The sequence below is a fragment of the Anabrus simplex genome, chromosome 13 (genome assembly GCF_040414725.1).
Source record: "Anabrus simplex isolate iqAnaSimp1 chromosome 13, ASM4041472v1, whole genome shotgun sequence".
Taxonomy (NCBI): domain Eukaryota; kingdom Metazoa; phylum Arthropoda; class Insecta; order Orthoptera; family Tettigoniidae; genus Anabrus; species Anabrus simplex.
In genome coordinates this window covers 103,964,122-103,979,894 of record NC_090277.1, presented here as the reverse complement: position 1 = coordinate 103,979,894, position 15,773 = coordinate 103,964,122, and the positions used below count along the sequence as shown (strand labels likewise).

General features: G+C 37.0%; 1 protein-coding gene across 4 annotated transcripts in view; it reads left to right on the top strand.

Moving 5' to 3' along the window:
* Window positions 1–15,773, top strand: part of S6k (Ribosomal protein S6 kinase) — a 131,416-nt gene that overhangs the window by 95,647 nt on the left and 19,996 nt on the right. For 3 of the 4 annotated variants that reach the window (XM_067156908.2, XM_067156907.2, XM_067156909.2), the window contains exon 11: window positions 4,784–5,028. In XM_067156908.2, coding sequence (XP_067013009.1) covers window positions 4,784–5,028 — 245 coding nt within the window. Of the gene's footprint in view, window positions 1–4,783; window positions 5,029–9,146; window positions 9,716–15,773 lie in introns of those variants that run through there. The other variant, XM_067156906.2, reaches the window with a different exon arrangement.

Here is a 15,773-nt window from a genome sequence, read left to right as displayed (position 1 = left end):
TAGAAAGGATAATCAATAAACACAAACATCGCCCAAAAACTACCCTCAAAAAAGAAATAACCAAACCTCTAACATTTTCCACCTTCACGTTCAACAATGATATCTTCAAGTTAACCAACATCTTTAAGAAACAAGGCGTTAAAATAGCCTTCAAAACCAACAATAAGAACATGAATGTTTTATACAATACTTCACACATCAACAAGACCAGCAGTTTTTTAAAATCAGGAATTTATAGGATCAAATGTACCACCTGTAAAAAAACCTACATCGGGCAAACCGGGAGAAACTTCATTATCAGATACCATGAGCACACTAACGCAATAAAATACAACAAGTTTTCAGCCATCGGCCAACACATGCAAGATTATAACCATAATTTCACCAATATTGAACAAGACATGGACATCCTCGTATTAGCAAACAAGGGCCCTTTACTGAACATAATGGAAAATTTCTACATACACCTAGACCAATACTTTAATGCCAGTCACAATCTCAATGAAATCCAAGAGAAACCCAACATACTCTTCGATCTATTTATCACTTTCCTCAGAAACAATAATGCAGCCAACCTAAACTCAATCCTAAATTTAATCAAAGGTACTTTTCCAAGACAATTACACTTTCTCCCGCACCCTTCAACCCCACCTTAAGCCCTCTTCCTAAGCCATATTTCATTTCAATACAAGAACTTACTGATTTCCATGATTATAATTTTTACAACACCCCATTTATACTTTATTTGTTAAAAACCTCTTAGTATGTATATTCCTTGTATTATTAACTATTACCATAACATCTCATTTCACTTGTTATTCTTTAAAATAACATTGTCTTAGGATTTCGCCACAAATGATCTTTGCTCCAATACGGCTGATGATGACCCCTAGATGGGTCGAAACTAGTACCGTATAATTTTGTAATTTTGTGAATATATTGTAGTATTGAAAAGGTGGAAACGTTTACGTTATTATTATTATTATTACTTATATACTATTAGTAATAACCGTTGACTGCTGTTCTCTAATGAAAATTCGAAAAGGAAGGGATAACACGTTTTCGTAATAAATGCGTATATAACGTATTTTCTTGTGTCTAATTAAATTTTGGAAAGGATATTCCCATATAAAATTTTAGCGAGGAGGTTATCATTTCTCTACATTCGGCGTTCGAAATAGCTTTTCATGATACATGTACAGTTAGGTTACGTGACGCCGTGTGAAGAAGAATACTGAAATGTTTCCCACATAAGCCTCTGGAGTGATTCCGTATTTCTCCGAATCCAAGACAATGTATTCTCAGAATTTCATGTGAAAAAGCAAGGGTCGTCTTGCATTTGCGGTCTAACAGTAATCAACACCCCTGGCAACTACCGCAGTAACCACGCTGCTTCTTTGCACCCCCGCGCGTGAGTGCGCACACAACTCGTTGACAATAAACGACCGCCTCTTTCTTATACATCACATTGTACAATGCCTATGTGTGACGCCACTGGATTTCGGGAAATGATGAAGAGAGAATGACGTTCTGTTAGCCTGTACGAAAACGTTTCTCATATCTGCAGAATGGCATCAAAACGTGCGCGCCTTCGAATTCTTAGAAAGGCCGCAGCTACTCAGCAGCAGAGTTGTAATGCGTCTTCTGTACCTGACGCTTAGTAAAATTAAGTTTTATAGACAGCAGGAATATATTCGTGGTGGATCGTCGTATTGTAAAGATAGTAGAACAGGTATTGCCGGCATATTTTTAACAGGTTCTCGTCGATATTATTATGCCAATTTTAAGTTTATGGTTATCAAACATTCGGAAATGTAGAATAATTGTGCTGCTGCAAGAAAATACCTCATAGGCCTAACTAAAACCACTATTCGGCGTTAGCGTGAAGACAAAGATAGCTTAAACATGCGTACTGTACAAAAAATGCATTCAGTGGCCCGCAACAAGGACACTTTAAAGAAGTCGGAGATGAAATTGTGAGGTATGTGCACGAAAAACGCAAAGGCAGAATGGCCATACTGCGGCGCAGTAAACTCGTTCGTTGACCTTCAACGTCCGCGATTAGGCCAATACATCGCTAGCCGCAAGTTGGCCAAACCCGGCATGCGAGACGTGCATGTAGCTACAGCCAGTTATATCTGACACTGAGTAAAAGTAACAGTTTTATAGTAAGCAAGAATATTTTCCTGGTGGATCGTCGAATTGTTAGAGGTGAGTGGAATAGGATTTGCCGGCAAATTTTCAATGGGTTCTCTTCGATATTATGATGTCAATTTTAGGTCAGTGGTTATTAAACCTGCGGAAATAAAGAATAGTTGTGCAGCCGCAAAAGTACGGCATAATTAAAGCCAATGTTTGGCGTCTAAAAATAGTCTAAAATGCATACTATACAAAAAAAAGCATTCCATACGATTTTACAAAGCACTTTTTAGGCCTGATTTTCATTTTTTTTGAAGGAGAATGTCTAGGTCGTCTTGGATTTGGAGAAATACGGTACTACAACTTTTTCAGAATGAAATTAAACACACTTTCACGTAGTATCGGATTTCGAAAAATAAAAATCAAGTAAGAGAAAGTGTGAAAATTATCCACGAAAACACAAGTTTTGAACAAACTGATTGCCATTTCATACCGATTTTAATGTGTATGGGGGTTTTCCTGACTTTTTCAAAAAAGTGACAATCCGCCGTAGCGAGTAAATTTTCCGCTGTTATGAATTCTCGCTATAACGGACTTCTACTGTACATGAATTGTACTTTTATTAGTTTGCAGGTCGTATTGCCAGTTCATAATAGGAAGAATGTTTTCCAGTGTTGGTACTTCAGACCCACATGTCCAACTTACATTATCTGATGTACCCTTTTTTGACATTCCAGAACAAAGATCTCATGTTGGAATTTTATGCGCAAATGATAACCGAAAATGAGTTGCCCCAATTGTGTGTATATTATATGTATCTTTTAAATGTAAAGGAATTGTAAAGAATTTTTTTAATATCCAAATTCCTTGAATAATTTACGCATCCAAAGTTTTCGCGTGTATTTTTCGTCAAAAAAGTGCGTTAATTAAGCGATAAAATACGGTAAATCATTCAGCATACCTACAGAAATTTCTCAAGGGCTGAATTAGGAAGTAAGTTTCCTGATATTGCAGGGAACACACCATTAGTGCTTTCTCATGAATACATAAAGAATTTTGATCAATAATATTGACAATATAAGAAATAAATTTACAAGAGGGTCCATCTTTTCAATACAAGACTAGTTCCAGCCACTTAGTGGCCATCTTCAGCCAAAATAAAAATTAAGCAGATCATGTGGTAACTAAAACATATAAAGACAATGTTGCAGGCATAATTATAACATTAAAATACATATAACAACAAAAATTATGGTTGTGATCTTCTTGTCATAATATGGAAGCAGGCAAGCCCATAAACAAAGGAGTGGATAGGGAACAAAACATGCTTCCTGCAGCATGTCAGTATTTTGTTCTACATCAGACATTAGATGTATATTTCACTATAGAGGTGAGTCTCAAAAATAAATGTTCTCGTTTTTAACTTATTTTCTGATTGTTTATTCATTCCTAATTCTGGCTATCATTTACAGATATATTTCATTGCCTGAGGTCCTAACTCAACTTAGAGATATCATATTATGACAGGAAGATCACAGTTAAATTAAAAAATTAAGAGTAAAATATTTCCACTTTTTCAATACAAAATCAACTAATGTGGGTTACATTACAGAAGAAACCTTTATTGGAACTAGTTTCAGCCTATTTTTTAAGGTCATCAGCCAAGTCGCGAGTTGCACGATGTATCTGATACTTCATAGAAATTGTAAAAAATTCATGAAAACACAGTCGTTTGACACTATAAATGTCAAAAAGTCAAAATTGTTGCAAAAGTTTTGGATAATGCATAAAATGCATAAATTCATGCACTTAGCTGTTGAAGGAAGAATTCAAGAATAATTTGGGCATTGAAGATTCTTTAGGTTTGTGTATATGACTCCTTGATAATAAATGATGCTACTGTATTGTTTTTTATTAACTTACCCAATACGTTACCGTAAAAGCACTTAGCACAATTAATGAATGGAAAAATAAACAGCACTTTTTGTTGGAACTAATAAGGCAAAGAAAAATATTCAGACTGCCTAACTTTACTGTTTCTGAATGTACAGTAATCAGTCATGGTTTTCTGCTTTTGTACCAAGAAATACTTTCTTTATTTGATTATCAAGTTTCTCAAAACAAGTTTTCGTGGATGAGAGCATCACGCTGGCAATATTATCCCGACACTTTGTTATTCTGTATTACTGTAACACCTAGCACTCGTGCATTTTTAGTGTTTTTGATATCGCGGTTAAGTTGCAACGCGGTTGATCCAATTACGGTAAATCGAGAGTTGAGTGTATGTATATGTATTTTAATGTTATAATTATTCCTGCAACATTGTCTTTATCTTATATACATATCTTTCAGTTATCACATGATCTGTTTAATTTTTAGTTTGGCTGAAGATGCCCACTAAGTGGCTAAAGCTAGTCTTGTATTGAAATTTATTTCTTATAATGCACTTCAATACAGAACTAAAATGAAATGTATAGCTTATAAATATTGACATTGGCAGCGTTAACCAGCATATTGATGAACCTTTTTACTAGGAATAATTCTGGAATAAAATTAATTTTATTTTAAGGGTTATTAATGACTAATTTAATTTGTGTTCTTGATATTATTTGTGACCCAACTCGCTTTCTGTTTATTGTTGCAGGGTTTCACGTACGTTGCACCCTCAGTACTGGAGGAAATGTACAAGCCACCTCGTATTGTGAAGGCCCGTTCGCCCCGCAAGTCTGCCTTCCCGGCGCCCTCGTTGCGCAATCCTTTCAGCCCTCGGCATCACCTCTCCCCAGCTGGCTTTCAATACAATAACCACAATAACTTCTCAATGGGCATGGCTTTCGATGCTAGCTGTCAGGAGGAGATGATGGAAGTTCAAGGATTACCCCATGTATAGTGAGTATCTGAATTTCTATAAAACTCTTTAGTGCTATATCTGTATTACTACAGTAAAACCTCGTTAATTCGAAGTCGTTGGGACTCAAAAATTGGACTTCGAACTACGTGATTTTGAATTAACCGTCAATTCTTAATTCAGAAGTGTCAACCCTAGCCGCGTTACAAAGTATTCTAAGACCCGTTAATGCATGCAATCACCTTAATTCACAGTTTAAACCTTTCGAATGCCATGGAAAAAACTATTTCTGAAATGTGTCCAACAAGGTGCATTTACCTTGTTCAAGTAATGCACTTGGGTAAATCACTGACAAACATAGCCTCAAGCAACGAAAGAAGAAAAAATCACACCATTCAAAGACAAGGATAAATTATGCTGGTTCCCCTGTGCAAATTAATTATTTTTTGTATTACTTTACCGTTTACATTTTTAGATGCCTTGTACTTGCTCAGATAGTGCCCGACGCCCTTAAAACGTTGTGGCTTATGGAACTTTACTATGACGAGAGGAAGAATTCTCTAGTTTCCGTGTGCTTTGCAACACAGTACAATACCCCTCCACCCTTGTACGATCTGCCGGCTGGCACTTTCTCCTGTAAAACCATAAGATCGTTTGGGCTCGGCATTAAAAGAAAGCAATGCAGTTTCATCGGCAATGACAATATTGTTCGGTGCCTACGAATGGATTATATGAGCCACGCTTTGTCGTCAACTGCCGGCATCGTCAGTGTTCGTGGATTCTGTTTCTCCGCACACTGCCTGCTGCATGATATTATGGCCTTCCTTAAACATATTTAATATAAAAGAATTCCGATTTCAGTAAAACTTGGCAATTATGAAGCACACTGTAGACACACTGAAGTGTGTGAAAGTGCAGAAAGCTACCCTGCACGTTGCGGAAGACGCGTTCTATCATGACGCAGATAAATTTTTAATTTAAATTAACTCTGTACCATACTATTGTTTTAAAATGTAAAGACAGTTTCGAATTAAAAGTCTGAATTTCTGTAATGGGGCCGACGTACTTCAAATTACGAATCATCCGTATTTCGAATTAAACAATTTAAATAACATGCAAAACCATATCTCATGTTTCAGGGAATGAGAGCTTTTTCAAATTAGACGGGATTTTGAATTAACCGATTTCGAATTATCGAGGTTCTATTGTATTGACACTTTTCTCAGGCAGAATGAGGTTGACATAATCAGGCTAGCAAGGGAAGAATGTTATGTAGAGAGAGATGCTCTTATCTTCCTACATACAAACTAATTTGATACTTATTATTCCTTTCCAGTACTTTTATTGAACTGTTGGCATCCTTTTCTCCTTGTCCTGTGTTCCTAATCTTTTACGACTTGTATTCACCTTTATCATATATTATCCTGTGTTTATTCGGTTTTGTCCTTATCCTAGGCTATGAATTTCATTATGGTCTGTATTGACAATTCATCGCTGTCAAAGGGTAGAGAAGGGTCGACCTATTCAATATCATTAGCTTGTATAGTGTATAGCTGGTATATAGAAACACAGTTAGAGGAAGAACAATATGGCTTTAGATCAAATAGATCAACAATAGACGTGATATTTACAGTACGAACAATAATGGAAAAACATCTGGAAAGGAACAGGAAAATCATCTTCGTATTTTTGTATTTCGAAATAGCTTATGATACTGTAACGAGAAAATGTGTATTGGAATGCCCACTGAAAAGGAATGTACCAAAATCATTAACAAGATAAAAATGTTGTACCATGAGAATAAAAGCAGTGTACAAGTTTGGAGTGGTGACTGAAACATTTTATACAAAAAAAAAAAAGTCTCAAGCAAGGAAGTGCACTGTCACCATTATTGTTTATTATATTGATGGTTGAAATCATAAAGCTTGTAAAACAGAGTATCAGTAGCGATGAAGTGAATGCTTTGGTGTTTGGAATGAAAATCTGAAGGGTCTTGAATGGTAATTTGTAGAAAGAAAACTGTAGTCATGGTCATGCACTGTGGAAAAGAGAAAAGGAGAAGCCAAGTGAACATAGACGGAGAATGGTTAGAGAATGCAGATTGCAGGTTATAAACTTCATTTTCCTTGTCCGTATTGAAGATCTACTTGTAATAATTCCTTTAGTTTTGCCAATTGCCACCTTTTCAATACAATAAAATTATAGTATAAATTTACATATTTATTATGATGTTTATATGGTACATGTTTCGCTCCTTTTCGTGAGCGTCATCAGCCAAACTATCATTAATCTAAGATTGTATAAGATCATAAAACAATTCTTTTGGTTCAAGATTGCTCCTATAAAACTAATCGATAATCTTATAACATTTTAAAAGTCACACAACAATAAAACTATGTCTTAAGCTAACACTTTTTATCTAAAATCTTCAGTCTAACATTTTATTGCCGAAACTTATCTGGTGAACATCTTTAAAATTGTTTAAAAATAAGAATAAAATAAAAATAAAAAATAAAAACTTTTTAAGAAGTGCAAACAGGACAAGTAGTTCTCAAGAGGCTAGGAGTAACACCATACAATTACGCAGCAGAAAGGAAAGTATACCAACGAACCATTATGGAACGTTGGAGAACATTTTAAATCCAATATCACATCAGAAAGTATTTCATCAACAAGTTTGTTCAAGAACAATTTTACCCCATTGATAATATAAATTAATACCAATACATTTTATAAATGTTACTCCAGCAACGAGAACAAGTCTATTGACCATAATGACAGTTATCAACTGCAGAAAATATTCAATACTGTTATGAAGTTTTAATGACAATTATACAAGTTAAGCAACAGGAATCAACACAACTAGCCAGATCTCAGAAGTTTTTTACTTCGTCGTCGAGTCTAGGATATCTTACTACAAGCTACATGAATCTTCTGTTTTCATCTTCTTTTAATTTCTTTTCCCACATTCCCCATATAATACTGCATAGTTATGTAGTTCTCCCTATTGTCTTCCATTCTCTGTTTAAGAACTTAACAGTAGTGTAAAATTCAGGTTCATTTTCAGTTTTACCTATCTCCTTCCCATCTCTATATTTCTCTTTGATCTTTCTTGTTTCCTTACAGTCTTTTAGCTGCTTTCATATCTTTTTTTACATAAAATGCATTGACTTTCCTCTTTTTTTGTAGCTTTATTCTTATATACTCCCATCAGCCACCAAACTACCCCTCTCAATTCCCTGTTTGTTAACCTTTCAGTCCTTATTGCCATAGTTTTATTTATTTTACAGAATTTAACAAGTGTTCTCTTGCTATTACATTCTATCCTTACTGTTTGTCTTTCAATTTCTTCATCCCTTGATAAAAAAAATTCCTGATATTACCCCATTCCTATGTCAACCAGTAGTTTCTTCACCCCATCCACTCATAACCCTCATTTTGGTGTTTCATTTGGTGCTGGTATGCTATCCTTAGAATTTCACCCCTTGTGCCCCATCTTTGGTCCCAACCAATATTTAATTATTTGTTTAACAATATCTGCCCGTATACTCTTCCATTCACACATCATTCTCATGCAGTGCAATTTAGCAGTGCCATTATTGTTTTGGCAAATTTGTACTTACAACTACATCTAATGTTACAATTCCATTATCTGTTCCACAAATTTCTGCTGCATAAAATAACTTTGTCGTAACTAGTGAATGAAATAAATGTATAATAATCTTTCATGAGTAATTTAATAAAAAAGCAATCTACCAGACTAAATAATTTTTTTCTGTTTTGAAATTACTAGTTTTGCAAAGAAACTTATAATTACATTGTCATTATGACCAACAGAATTGGGATTTGAGTCATTGTTACTTGCTTGGAGCTGCTCTAAGAGTTTCCATTGATTTTGTCAGTTCTTTGAAATTAGGCTGGTGTGTTGTAAGCAATATGTCCTCATTAGTTCTTGTAAACGTTGATCAGAGAGCACTGAAAAGTGTTTTCACCTTTCAAACTTTAGCGTTGATCAAAGGAGTGGCTGTGGATTTTGGGTCACATCTTAACAAGATATGACTGTTATTAACATTTCCAGAAACTCCTTCCTGTTCACATTCTCATATGTTCATCCCAACAGATTCATTGTTACTCATTGATTGATTCCTTCAATTCAAAGATGAACTTCCTGCGCAGTATGCTGAAATCTTCATCAGCTTGTTGAGCTGCACTCTGAACTGGCTGCTACTATTTCGTAAGAACTTCTGTATGTGTCGTCAGCTCATTCAGATCTGAAGAAGTTGATTTGACCTAGTCAGCTGAATCTTCCCTCCTTTAATAATTTGTGGTTTTCATGGTGCGGTCATGAGTGTTTGTACACATTAGTTGCCGCACTGAGTTGTGTGTAATGACGGGAAGTGTCTCGTGGGACAGCTAAGGAACATCTTGTGTATTTAGTTTGATGTGGCGTTGCATTAAGTTTTTGTGGCATGTAATAAATAAAATAATAATAGGAAGACAGCAGGTTCTAGCGATATTGAGTGCGCCCCATGTTTCTTCGTTCTGTTGCTCCCTCTATTAACTCAGACTATTTTTTAGTGTTTCTATAATCCTGCCGAGCTTCCTATTGCATGTACGGTATATTAATATACTTCGTTGTTCTGTTTGTCTTACACATATATTAATCCTTTATATGGCAGAAAACTGTATAGGGCACTGTGTTTAAATAATCAAAACTCATATATTGTATCCCGTTGCGTTCCTTTTCTTGTGTTTGTCCTGTACTCCTAGTGTTTAGCACCTGTATTCGTCGTGATTTTTCTGTCTCTTCCCATTTCCTATATTTATCCGGCTTACTTCTTATCCTGCACTTTCCACACCAAGACTGAAGATCTATCTAGATGGCCTCTCAGTGAGTGTTTCCTATCGAACTGCTGGGAAGCAGAAAAGGAGCTCGTCGAGGGCAGAGAAGAAATGGATGTAATAGAACTCGGATTGATGAGGAGAGGGCCTACATGTATGAAAATGTGAAGATAGTCCTTGTCTTTTTTTGTTTTCATGTTTGTACTTGTCTGCTCTTTCTACTGCCCTCTGTTCCGACACTCGCTTATCAAAAGTATCCGGACATTATCTGAAATTGCACTTACAAGGAGCGGCCAGACCCTGCTTCCAACCAATTTCAATTTCAACTAGCTTCAATATACATGTGGGGGGGACACTCGATAGTAACTCATGTGTAAGGGTTTAGGTCAGTATGCTTTCCTTTTACGGAAAAAAAAACATGTCAAGATGCAGGATATGCTTTGGACCGAGTGGAGGTGGTAGAACACTAAAAGGAAAACAAATTTTATTAAACATGCCAGGTCCACAATAATTGCCAAAAAAATTGATGAATCCCCGATTCCTATGCAATGTACACTCCAGTCAACTGGAGTGGTGGCCGAGTGTTCACCGTACTTGTCTACGAACCTCGATGATGTGAGTTTGAGTCTCGTTGCAGCGTTATTTCTTGTACAAAATAAATTAATATTTGAGATAACGTGAAGATAAAAATGGGAACAAAAATATTATGTAAAGTGCAGTACACTTTGTTTTCTACCTGAAATTAATATACGGTAAGACTAAATATTCACAGTTATTGCTGGAGTTCTTTCTTTCTATATATATATATATATAATTCATTTGAGATAGAAAATAAAGTTCACTGTACCGAGCTCGATAGCTGCAGTCGCTTAAGTGCGGCCAGTGTCCAGTATTCGGGAGATAGTGGGTTCGAACCCCACTGTCGGCAGCCCTGAAGATGGTTTTCCGTGGTTTCCCATTTTCACTCCAGGCAAATGCTGGGGCTGTACCTTAATTAAGGCTACGGCCGCTTCCTTCCAACTCCTAGGCCTTTCCTACCCCATCTTCGCCACAAGACTTATCTGTGTCAGTGCAACATAAATCCACTAGCAAAAAAAAAAAGTTCACTCTAGTTTGCCTAAGATTTTTATTCATATTTTTTTCTTTATGTTCCCTCAAATAATTATTTTTTACAAAAATTATACCTGCGACGAGACTCAAACTCACATCATCGAGGTTCGTAGACAAGTACGGTGACCACCCGGCCACCGCTCCGGTTAACTGCGGTGTAACTCTCCAAGTATATATGCATTGCATTGGAATCGGTGTTTCATCAGTTTCTCGGAAATTATTAGGTTATGGACCTGACTTGTTTAAGTAAAATGTATTCGCCCTTTATTGTTCTATCACCTCCACTTGGTCCAAAGAGGATCCTGCATTATGATATTAGTACTCAGTTTTTTCAAAAATGAAAGTGTATTGACCTAATCCTTTATACATGGGTTATTGTTGAGTGTCCCCCAACTGGGGGCATAGTGTCCGGCCTCTCCTTCTTAGATCTTACCCGTGTCACGTTCCCTGTTGTTAGATATTAATTTGGGGTGAGTCCACTCTTCGCCTTTATAATAGCTTTAACTCTGCTGGAGATATTTTAAATGAGGTGTTTGAATGTCTGTGGACGAATGGCAGCCCATTCTTTCTCAAGAGCTAAAACCAGAGAAGGTAGTGATGTTGAATGCTGGGGTCTTGAGCGAAGTCAACATTTTAACTCGTCCCAAAGATGTTCATTGTGTTGGTGTCGGGACACTGGGCAGGCCAGTCCATTTCAGGAAACTTACTGTCCACAAATCATTGCCTCACGAATGTAGCTTTATGCGAGGGTGCAATGTCATGTTGATACAATCAGTCATTGTCTCCGAACTGGTCCTCTACTGTACACAGTTCACAATGGTTTAAAACATGTTCATATCCTTCTGGTTTTCTTAAGCGTAATAAGGTGACCACACCCTAACCTCGAAAAACACCCCCATACAGGAACACCACTTCCTCCGTACTTCATTGTTGGCACTACACATGATCGTAGCTAACATTTTTCAGGCATTCGCCAAACCCAAACCCTTCCTTTGGATTGCCAAGGGTATAGCGTGAGCACTCCAAGTCACTCTATTTTTCCAGTCATCCACTGTCCAGTGTCGTTGCTCTTTACACCGCCTCAAACGTCGCTTAGTATCGATCACGAAAATGTTTGACATATGAGTGGCAACTGACCATTGTACCCCATTCTTTTTAACTCCCAATTGGCTGTCATTTCACTGGCTGGACTCTAGTAGCACTGTGGAACTCATGAATGATTTCCCACAATTTTTTTACAACTGCCCTCCACAATGGTCGACGGTCTCCATCAGTCATTAAATGAGGTCTGCCTGGTTTTGGTTTAGCTGCAATTGTTCCCTCGCGTTTCTACTTCACATTCACATCACCAGTAGTCGACTTGAGCAGTTTTAGATGGTTTGAAAAGTCCCAGATGGATTTGTTACTCAGGTGACATCCAATGATTAGTCAACGTTCGAAGTCATTGAGCTGTTCTGACTGACCCATTCTGCTGTTACTGCTTCTCTACTGACACAATATTCCCCACCTCCTTTTATACTGGTGGGTCCGCCTCTCGAGGCATCTAGGGTTCAGTTCCGCATTACATAGGGCTGTCCGGTTACTTTTGAACAGAGTGCATATACAGTTGAGATGATTTGTATGTAACTCACTTCTATGTAATTCTGTTTTATGTATAAATTTTTGTAGGTCCCAGCAAAATAGAACTTGAAAATATGTTAATTAAACCTCACTTATATGTAACGCATTTTTTCGTTCATTTCCTTTATTTAAAATGCAGCAGAAACAGAAATTTGATGCGTTAGAGTCAGCTTTGTCAGCAGTGGGACTTAAGCTGCAGATGTCGGAGGGGTGAGGTGTGACGCAGTAGTGTAACGAAGATTATAAAAATTGTAATTGAAAACAACAAGTTAAACCACCTCTCCAATACTTATCAATCCTTATATTTAGGATACCTTTCCAGTACAGAAATCTATTTATGGAAAGAATGAAGCACCATTTAAAACATACTGCGCATTTTCATGGTCAGAAAAGGTCAAATCTCTAACTTAGTAAATGCATAGAAACTGGTCCCAGTGCAAATGCGGAGTCCAACAAATAACAAAGAAGCAGCATGCAACATAGAAAAGGCTTCATTAGACGCTCATTGCTTTTCATTCTCCATCTAACAAGGGAACATTGGCAATGGTCAAGTCGCCGATCGCGATGAAACTTGAAAAACACATTGAGGTACACGTAAAAATGATATCGGCATCAATTTTGGGTGCCAACATTGATTAGGGCGTTAACTAAGGGGCCTAAAAGTTGGCGACATTTCAAGTTCCGCGCGAACAGCGATGAATACCTGCTGGCCAATGCTTAGCTGGCACACTGCCTTGTGCCACACCTCTGCACCTCCTCCTCTCCTTCTGGTTCGACACCGCACGTTTCCCTTCTCCCCGCGCCTGCCCGCCTGCTTAGCTGTCGAACAGAACCGTTGCTACACTTTGCGTACTCTATCAGCCTTCCTCATAGCTCTCCTTTGTAATTTCCACATTGTATTAGTCAGTTTACTATTTGTGAAATGCTTATGAAAATGTTTACGATGATTTCTTAAGCGCAATGTTGTTGAGCGTGTCAAAAATTATTTTTCATCTTCAAGCAAATCACGGAAGTCACGGTGAAGAAGATCTGCTGAACTTTCGGGGCTGCAGCTTTATGATGCGATTGAGGGTGAGTGTTAAGCAGTCAACTGTTTTCAAATAGGTTTTGACACTCGCAGGGTGATGTCACACTGCGTGACATGGGCCGTAATAACGTAGATTTGAGTGTGGTCTTTGGCACTGCATGTGCAATTTTAGGTTTTAACTTTCACGGCTGGGGCGTCTGATACGTTGATACCGATAACTCTCTCGTTTTTTTTTTAAACAAACATTTGTGTTCTCCGTTGTTTCTGCCAATACATATAACAACATGAATTTGCATTATTTTTATTTTGTTTTTCAGATCTTATAAGTTACTGTCTTGAAGGTGACAGTCTCTATTTGGAGGACGTTCCGTACGTCCACCATCTGTGACGTCACAATCAAACAGTGGGCAATGCAAGTGCTGGCTCGCTATATTCAATATCCTTTTCGTTTTCCTCTGACTGATCAGATCTGTATGTCAAATCTTTAAATCAACGTATAAGACGCTCCAGTCCTGAAAATTAAAATCTAAAATTGCACATGCAACGCCAAAGACCACGCTTCAATCTACGTTATTACAGCCCATGTCACGCAGTGTGACATCACCCCGTGAGTGTCAAAACCTACTTGAAAACAGTTGACTGCTTAACACTCACCCTCAGTCGCATCATAAAGCTGCAGCCCCGAAAGTTCAGTGGACCTACTTCACCGTGACTTCTGTGATTTGCTTGAAGATGAAGAATAATTTTTGACATGCTGAACAACATTGCGCTTAAGAAATTCACAATTAAGTATTTATTTTCCACCTAGTCGATACAATGATTGCTTAAGGCAATTTTTAATGGTCAAAAGTGGTACATGTTTCGTATATTATCAACATCTTCAGCCACATAACACTGTTTAGATGAAAAATGTATAAAATTGACAAAGTAATGCTTTAGAGGAAGTGTCCTTAAAATTAACATAAGATTGACAAGATTAAAACAAACAAATAACTCAAGAAAAAATATATAAATTATTTCTACAATAGAAAGCAGTCGTCAAGGAAACACTTGTACAATATTCCATAGAGAAATTGTCCTAATAAATATTCTTTTCTTAATAATTCATGAAAAAGATCAATTTATAAATTAAAAATTATACAATTTATAAGTAATTATTGAAATGAAGAAATCCTGATATCACAGTGCGGCTCTTATTATTAATGTAGATGAAGATATAACTAATTCCTAGTTGTCAAATCTTATTAAGCCTGCTTTCCTTTGGAACAGTAACTCCTGTCATTCTTTCACAGTTTTGCGCCGGGTGTAATATTGATGATGCGTTCTTCCTTGCTCTTGCACCTGAGGAGGTGGGGGAGCGGGGGATATAGGTGTGTCAAGAACTTCCTTGCTGTCACCTATAGCTTCAACTGAGGAGGAATAAGTTGTAGGGCTATCTGTAGGAGGAGAAATTCCAATTCTTTTTTCGTGATCCTTCTCAAGCATTTTCAAATATACTAGAATTTGATAATATAATGGATTCTTATATTCTACAGCCTCATTAAGGTTATCATTTTTCTTTACCCGGCGCAAAACTTTTAGGCTATTTAGTTAACGCCCTAATGAATGTTGGCACCCAAAATTGATGCTGATATCATGTGTTTTTCAAGTTTCATTGCGATCGGCGACTTAACCATTGCCTATGTTCCCTTGTAAGACTTGGTTGAACTCCCAGTAGAAACTCAAGGACACCTATTATTGGCTTTAACCTATTATTAAAGGAAATGTGGACATATGCCTCTACATACTTATGCAGTTTCAGGCGTGATACAATTCTGTGATGTGAATTAGTTCATTAGTCAACCAACTATTAAGCGATTTTTCATACCTTACTTATTTCTATGCAGTAGAATGAGATTTAACTAGTGACTATTCCAATGTACCTTATACTTCATTCAACGAAAACAATTTTTAGAAGTATTGTAAAACATTTTTAGTGATTGACTGATAGCAATGTGAAATCTAATATGATTTTATTTACTTTATTATTAGCTCATATAATACACATGTGGTTCATGGTGATGGTTCATGGCGCAGGTGACTGTAGTCACGACCTAGTTCGTGAACCATGGGCAACGACTGAGTGGCCTAGTAAGTGGTCCTGAGAGTCGGGATACTAGTTGATATGGAATGGGAGTGGGCATCTTG